This window comes from Glycine max, chromosome 10, assembly GCF_000004515.6.
Source record: "Glycine max cultivar Williams 82 chromosome 10, Glycine_max_v4.0, whole genome shotgun sequence".
NCBI classification, from domain to species: Eukaryota; Viridiplantae; Streptophyta; class Magnoliopsida; order Fabales; family Fabaceae; genus Glycine; species Glycine max.
The window spans coordinates 40,830,740-40,838,842 of NC_038246.2; the positions used below are offsets into that span (position 1 = coordinate 40,830,740).

Sequence of the window (8,103 nt, forward strand, 5' to 3'; positions counted from 1 at the left end):
AAAGAAAACAAAAAAACTTCTAACTCAAAGCATGAAGGTATATCTTTTAGAGAATTATGTATTTACTTTTTCTTTTGTTATAAATGGGCAATAAAACATATACTGTACATGCATATGTCACATATTTCAATATTATTGCAAAAATAAAGTGATACAAAAATCTAGCTAGTAATGATTGTTTTGGTGTCCATCCCCGAACATGGCATGCATGCATTACATTTTTCAAATTTAGATGAATTAAAAACGAATAAACTTGTTGTGTCACTTCCACTCCTAATTTATATAGCCACTTGCACATATTTTACGCTAATTCACATAATGTTTTTCCTTTACAATTGACCTAACTAAAACGAGAAACTGGGGTATACGTTGCAACTTATATATGCAATCTCATAGTAGCATAGTGACTTGGTCCACCAAGTCTAGCATTGCATGCCTGTTGTACCGCACACATATGCCGTCACCTGATTCTTAGTGGCTCGGTTATCAGATCATTCTTCTGCTGTCTAAATATGGATAATAAAATTAGGAATTAGGAAAAGAATTAAAGAAAACGGAATGAATTAGGCCATGAGTAGGACCTTCTATTTAAAAACCTTAAAACATTTTTAGACAAATGAGGGTTGTGGAATTTACAATGGGGACTCCATATTGGTCATATATCTTCTCTTAGCATTTTGAAATGACAGGCGCGCACACACACACATATATATATATATATATATATATATATATATATATATATATATATGGGAGAGCCCTTATCTAACTACTTTTCGGTGTTCACGCACTATTTTTAATTTTGAAAAGTCAATCCAACTATCAAAAGTTGATTTATAAATAAATATATAGATAACGTACTTGAGTCACCATATTTTCTTCCTGTCCTAATTTGGTTAATTAATCAAGGGTTTAAAATTGTCAGTTGCAGCAACATATAACTTTGCCTACTTTAGTTAACTATTCGTACAAAGCATGCGTCCGGGTTTATGTGGAGGAATATGCATATCACATCATGTTAGCTATATATATATATATATATATATATATATATATATATATAGTTTAAAGGGATTCGAAGACTACACCTATCAAGGACCAAATTTGTGATTAGTACGATCTTTTGTTCGCCATTTGTTAATTAGCTTAAACTTCTGCAGATGTATTGCAAGCAGACAAGCTGCTATACCTAATAATTGCTGCTATAAGGAAAACAATTGAGATACGTACCACTACAACTATTTGTTTTCGATCTTCTAAATGTGTGTGTGATTTTCGTTAGATTTTTTAGAATTACATTAAAATATCACCTGATATAATTTTAGATACATGTTTGACATGTGAAGGATTTGATTTTAGGTCAAAAATTGATTTTAAATTGAAATAAATTTAGACAACTTTTGTATTAGATCAACAAGCTTACACTGACTTTGCTAGCTATTAACTTTTAAAAGTAAAAACATTCAAATATAAATTACATTATTTTAAAATAAATTTTAATAAAAAATATTTTACATAATCAATTTCATTCAAAATCAACTTTAATAATGTTTACCCAAAAATACTTTCATCTAGATTATATAGACATATGTGAATCTAATAATAAATTGCATGTTGCCCAGATTCCTTGAATATGCGAGATGAAAGCATTTCCTATGGATGTGCGTTGATTACCCTCTAACTAGTGCTGCATTTAAAGACAATCTAACAGGATATAGCTTAGATTCCCCAGTTAACTCAACAGAAGGAACAGAATGAATTAGGTCATGAGTACAACTTTCATTTTAATTAAAAGCTTTCAAACATTTTGATATGAATGTGGGTCCATGGTCCATGACATTGTAGAGCACTCCCGGATCCGCACTCTTTAGTGAAAAGACAAACCAAGTATCTAAGTAGCTTTATTGGGTCAGCATTTGTACAAGTCCTAACATTGGTCATTACCCTTGGCCAAAGTTATTTAAAGTTGTCTTGCAGCTACACAACTATGCTGCCTCTTTTAGTTAATTCGTAATGCATGTGTTCGGATATGTTTGGATGATTCGTCATCTCATCATTGTATATTGTTTAGCTTTTTCGTAAAAGGATTTAACCACTACACCAAGAACCATATCATTAATTTTGTAATCCTTTGTCCACCTTTTCTTTTACAATCATTACTTCTGCAGAGAAGGGTTTTTTGTAATTTGTAAATCAATCTAACTAAGTGCGACAGCAATAGGAAATCATTTTGATTATATTTGGCACTTAATTGAGATACCGTTCCAACTATTTTATTTAGCATCTTCATGTCATGGACACATAGGAATCTAACAATAAATCCTAGAAGATGTAAAAGTAAATCCAAATATGCCTATTTGGATGCTCATTATTGATCACTACTTTTGGCTCATAGAAACACAAAGTTGACAAGATAAAGATTTGAATTTCCTAAGTTAATTCGAAAAGAAGCTGCTGCCACTATGTCAAAGTCAACAAAATAACAAGGAAAAACCAATCATGTAAGCAATTTCAACAAGAGATCGAGACATCTTCTATTCTTTTAAAGTATTATAATTATTAAATGAAACAGCGTGAACACCGGCGGAGTTAAAGCATAGACCAATTGAATTATCTTGTTCGCTTCATTAACATGTTTTGCAGGCAGATGTACCACCTCTTGCATTCTCAGAAATTTCATTATGCATAACTTTGCACCTAAGATTTCATTTCATCACTAACACAGATTACCTACAATTTTTGCTAAGTGTATCCTAACCTATTATCACCTATGTACACACATGGATCCTGTTTCTGGGACCTGTGGAAATGGGTTGATAATCCTCTTCTTTCCTAAATATTGGCCTCAATAACATCGCAATGCTTATTAGAAGAATCAATGCCAGAGGTGTTTGTTTCCTGTAGAAGATGGATTAGGTACAAAAACACCTCTATCCTTGTCACGGGTCTGTTTGCCTGTTTGCACAAAGTAAACCAGTGTTACTTTTTATAAAATGAGAATGAAAACTCCAAATTGCAACCACATGCCATCATTTAAATGTTAATTATTTGTATTCTGTTATTACAATCAAGTATTGGATCTACCTCAACAATAAAGCGTGCCCAAAGTTTGGTCTTCCTTCTTTCCATCTTGGCTTTCAAGATATTCAGCCCGAAACGCTGAATCTTGTCAATTATCTCAAGGAAGAAGCCTTGCTCCTCACAAAGCATCTGCAAGAAAGCAATGTCAATGAATTCAATGTTGCATATGGAAACCCAACACTGAAGGATGGCAGATGATATATAAAACACAGTAACATACATTCTCAATTCTATCATACCTCTATAAGCATTTGACCAGGTAGACTCATGTCCTCAACTATAACTGGGTATAGCATTGTTTGGTGTGCCACTTCATATGCCCATGTAATGCCCCCGTTTTTGCTATCCGCCGCACCACTGTCTTTTAAAACCACTTCCTTTGCCTGCTCAATAAGCTTAACATCCAAGCAAGTCCAATCATATCTGGAGCTGACATGTTTATTTTCTTCTTACAAAGAAAATATTGTAGAAAAGTAGTTTGATCAGTTTACCTTTGGCTCATTTGGTTCCTGTAGCTTGTCTGAATACTTGAGGACACTTTGTAAGAAAAGCATGTATCTGATGGTGCGGTCTAACAAAGAATCAATGCTACACTGTCAAATCAAGAAAACATTTGTCATTTTAATATCTAAACAGTCTGCAGCACAAAAAACAAAAAAATGCAGCTAAGATTATAAATGTATGTCACAAATCACAAAGGCAGAATGGTGGAAGTTTAATGAAATTGAAAATTTTGCATCATATATAGAGGAAATATTAGGTTGTTCTAATAATCACCATTTATTCTTAGCAAAGATCAGTTAAAGCTTCATTTACCTTTCCATCATTGGGGATAATTCGTCTCAACTCTTTGATACAGTCTTGGATCTGCTGACGATCTTTTGGCCGCGGTCGAGTACTCTCCCCCGGCCTAGCCCTCTTCTTGGATGGCTTTCTGGGTTCCTCTGGCTTTTGAGGGTGCACTGGTACAGCCTTCCCAATATTAATGCTATGACTATCATCAATCCACATGCCTGTTTGTAATTTTGGGAATTTATCTTTCTTGGTTGGAAGATTGTTTGTGTTGTCTAAGTCACAAAGTCGCTGTGTCAAGTCTGCTCTAGCCCCAGGCCAATGAAAGTTGGTGAAATGTATTGGATTTCTATTCACTGATGAAGATTCTACCGTCTCGCTCTTATTGGGTGATAACTCATACTCAAGTTCAGAACTATTAAAAGGATTGTAATTTGCTCCACCCCTCAAAAGCTCTTCAATTCCTAACTCTGAGAATAATCTCTTCCGGGTGCCAGTCAATGCATCAGTAGTATTCAACTCTGATACACATTCAGAGAAGCCAGTATCAGTAACACCACTCACCACTGGTGAAAGCATATTCCCCCACCATTCATCACCTTGATCATAGCTAAAATCAAATTCCATGCTATCAAAGAGACCTTTTTCAGTGCTTTGCATGACCACAGATGCTTCTTTCCCATTTGAGTTGGAATTATGCTCTGCTAGGCATGTCACTGAAATATCATTTAAAGAACTACTTCCAACCAGATCAAAGGAAGTGGGATTAAATTCTGTTGATTCAGAAAAGTTGTTATCCAAGGCAATTACTGCTTCGCAGATACTATCCTCGGGAGAAGGACCAAACCACTGGCAAAGATCTTCCATAGGGCTGAAATTCAAAATTTCTTCTGACATATCAACTGGCTCTAAGTTCTCAGAGAGTCCATGCAATGCATTTGAACTTGAGGAAAAATCAACATCTATCACAACACCAGACTGAGTTGGATATTGGTTATCCAGTGAATTTTGTAATTTGCCTTGAAATGACCCTCTGTCCATACTGCACAGTGAGGTCAATGCTGAATCCTGAACTAGAAGTTTGCTGGCAGCAAAATCATTTTGGTTTGTAAAACACGCATCTGCATCTTCTTGTGCACTTACACAGGATACCAATTGTTGCTCCAACAAATTAAAAGAAGATAATTCACTACCACATACACCAAAATAGGGGTTTTCGGCAATTAATTTGTTTGTAGAAGAGTTAGGCTTCAAAAGCACATCAGCACTATCCCTATCTGATAATACAATTTGAGCTTCCATGGTACCTTTCAATTGGTCACTAAAATAAGAAGAATCTTCTTGCAATGAAACCATTGCTTTGTCATAAGTCATATATTGGGAAGGGAAGGAATTGTTGGGATTTGCAGAAGAAATGGAATCCCACAACCCATTTAAATCATTATTTTCACAATCTAGTGGTAAAACTGAATTTCCCGGCATGTCAAACATACCCATATCATCATCCATATCTGTTAGCACGCTTTGTGTTTGCTCCAAAAATTCCACTTTCTCTAAGATCTGCAATAATGGAAGTATTATAATATGATCCATTAGCACTCAGATATACATCAGCATAGATAAATATTGAAGACCATTAATTAATAATCAACCATGATGAAAATAACAAAAGGTGAGCTAGTAAAAATTGATAGGGTACACTATTCAGATAAAATATTGAACCAATAGAAAACATATAGTGAATGGTGCATGTCACTAGCATCATAACTTAACAAATAAGTGGCTAAATGTTAAATAGTATGTCAATGTTGGAAGCTCTTGTATATTTAAGAAAATGCTATTCCACAAGAATATTTCTGCATTCAAAACATGGAGCATAGAATGAAATAAGTAACAATACGGGCATGCTATTTTTATAATAGTGTGTCTTAAATTTCTCTGTCATTCAAGAATACTCTTCCAGATGAGACATGGGTGTAAACTTCTACTCTCCAGTCTTTCAGATAAAGAGCTACACTTATTAACGGGAATTCAACAACCTTATGCCAGTCGACAATCAGGTCAAGCCTTGACATTGTGGAATGATTTAATTTGGTTTACAATTGCAAGACTCATAAGGCTTAAATAGTTAAACCTAAATAAAGTGTATAAGGGAAGATTTAAGATTCTCTGTATCTGAAAAAATAATTTATAATAATATTAACTATTAAACTAGAGCCCACCAAATAAAAAATATTAAACAATCAAGAGCATGCTTGCTGTTTAAAATAAAAATCACATTAAATATAAACCTTTATGGCAAATCAACATCTATCAATTCAAAGTTAGTACAAAAACCAGAGCACATTGTCCTCCAAGATCTCGTTTTATCATAATAAAACTTGCCTGCACAAACTCATTTATGCATAATATCACAAATTCATGTTCTTTCATGATACTAACCTTCTTTCTGGATCCAAACTGTACCACTCCCCATGCTTTGACAGGTACCACCACAATAGTCTACAAAGCAGAAATGTTTATCAATATACATAAATCAGTGACTTTGAAGAATAAAGATAATCAAATAAGCATACTTTATATGGTATTAAGACACTAATTACATGTAATCTTGGTAACTTCAACTAAAGTAATTATATTTGACCTTTGGAAGAAATGTTGAAAGTGAGGGGTAGAGGAAAAAAAAATATGAAGCTTGGAACTTCAACTAAAATGCATTTTCGTTCCCCTGTAGTACCTTTATCCCAGAGGAGAACTGTTGCTGAAATTCAGAATCATCCTGCAAAAAAGAAAGAAAATTATTTAGTGATAAATGGACAAAAAAACAAGAGCAATTGAAAGTTGAAATAAATGGTACAATTTCAACAGTTGAAAACAATACCTCACAAATATTTTGGCCAGTCAAATTCCAATCATGAGTTTGACCATCTGAGTGCACCCAACTGTGCTTGCCCGTGGAAGCGGCTTCACCTACAATTCTAGATAGGACATGGCAACTGTATCAGAGCCCTTTGTCTTTCATTGATAAGTACATGCATTTGGGTTTTGCATTTGAAATGAATCTCCACTTTTATCTCACTGGTTTAGTGAAAAACTGAAAAATTATGTAGTTTTGGAAAAAGTAAAACAAAACTAAACAACAATTTGAGCATACCCTTCACCCAGAAGGTGGACCTGCGGATGCATGTTGGCAATTTCTTCTCCCAGATGCTCTTCATAGTATGCTTCTTCCACAGTCAACAACCTACATGAATTTCAAACATGCAATGCAATCCACGGTGAGAAAGATCAAAATGACAGAGAAATGTGAAAGCATTCGTTACTAAGATGTGACAGTTGAATAGTTTTTTGGAGCATTTTGTCAACAGAAGAAGAAACGTTTCTACTTCTTAGTACCCTCAAACAGGAAATGAGAAAAGAAAACATAATAGAAAAGAGAAGAGCAGAAGAAAAAAAAATGCTTTACAAGGAATTCCGTGGATGAAAGCGCCAGAAAATAGCATAAGACCAGCCATCACCACAAGTACAAAGAGTCTTGAGCTTATTCCGTAGAGTAAGAGGCATTGTCATTGCCATCGTCATTTGCCACTAACTAAATGGTTATAATTATCTATCGATGCATGAACAAGTATAGTCTATAATCTATATAGCAGAAACAGAAATTGGTGAATTGAAGGGAGGGAGGGAGGGAGGGCCAGTAAAAGCGAATATTCACTCAGAAATGTCAAACACAGGAAGAAAAGGAAAGGCAAAGTCTGAACAAAAATGTTGTCAGGTTTGGCCTATTCTCACTTTCAATCAAATCTAAGAGCATAATATAGACACATATTTAATAGTTTAATACTATAATGTATTTGTTGTTCTTTAGGGACAAAACCAACATCTATAACCCGTACTCTATTGAGCCTATTCTCTTCCCTAGCTTCCAATTTCCAACACAGCTTACGACATCAACTTCCCCACCACTGGTCCCACTCACTCATCGCCTACAAATATTCCCCACAACTTCACTTTCATTCTTTATGTCATCTACTTATAATTGTTCATAATTATAAATATTCGCATTCACCGCCAAAAAAGTAAAATAAATAAATACGGTGATTTGTTTTGTTCTCCATACAAGTAATATAAATTGGATTAAATTTAGATGTATCCAACAACTTATTAATAAAGAATTATGAGACTTGGCCAAATGAGGCTTGCCAATTTATCATATCGATCATTTTTCTT

The 8,103-nt window shown here is 34.4% G+C and overlaps 1 protein-coding gene across 2 annotated transcripts; it reads right to left on the reverse strand.

Moving 5' to 3' along the window:
• Positions 1-2,589: 2,589 nt before the first annotated feature.
• On the reverse strand, positions 2,590-7,673 carry LOC100813558 (transcription factor bHLH155). 2 transcript variants are annotated; one of them, XM_006589173.4, is made up of 10 exons: positions 7,340-7,673; positions 7,028-7,117; positions 6,755-6,851; positions 6,611-6,652; positions 6,316-6,375; positions 3,898-5,433; positions 3,573-3,674; positions 3,321-3,476; positions 3,085-3,210; positions 2,590-2,955 (listed from the first exon to the last, which is right to left on the reverse strand). In XM_006589173.4, exons 1-10 carry the CDS (start codon positions 7,453-7,455, stop codon positions 2,833-2,835), a joined length of 2,448 nt encoding a protein of 815 aa, XP_006589236.1. In that variant the 5' UTR covers positions 7,456-7,673; the 3' UTR covers positions 2,590-2,832. The 2 variants fall into 2 exon arrangements, with proteins under 2 accessions (XP_006589236.1, XP_006589237.1); XM_006589174.4 differs by having other exon boundaries at positions 3,321-3,464; positions 7,340-7,663.
• Positions 7,674-8,103: the final 430 nt, after the last annotated feature.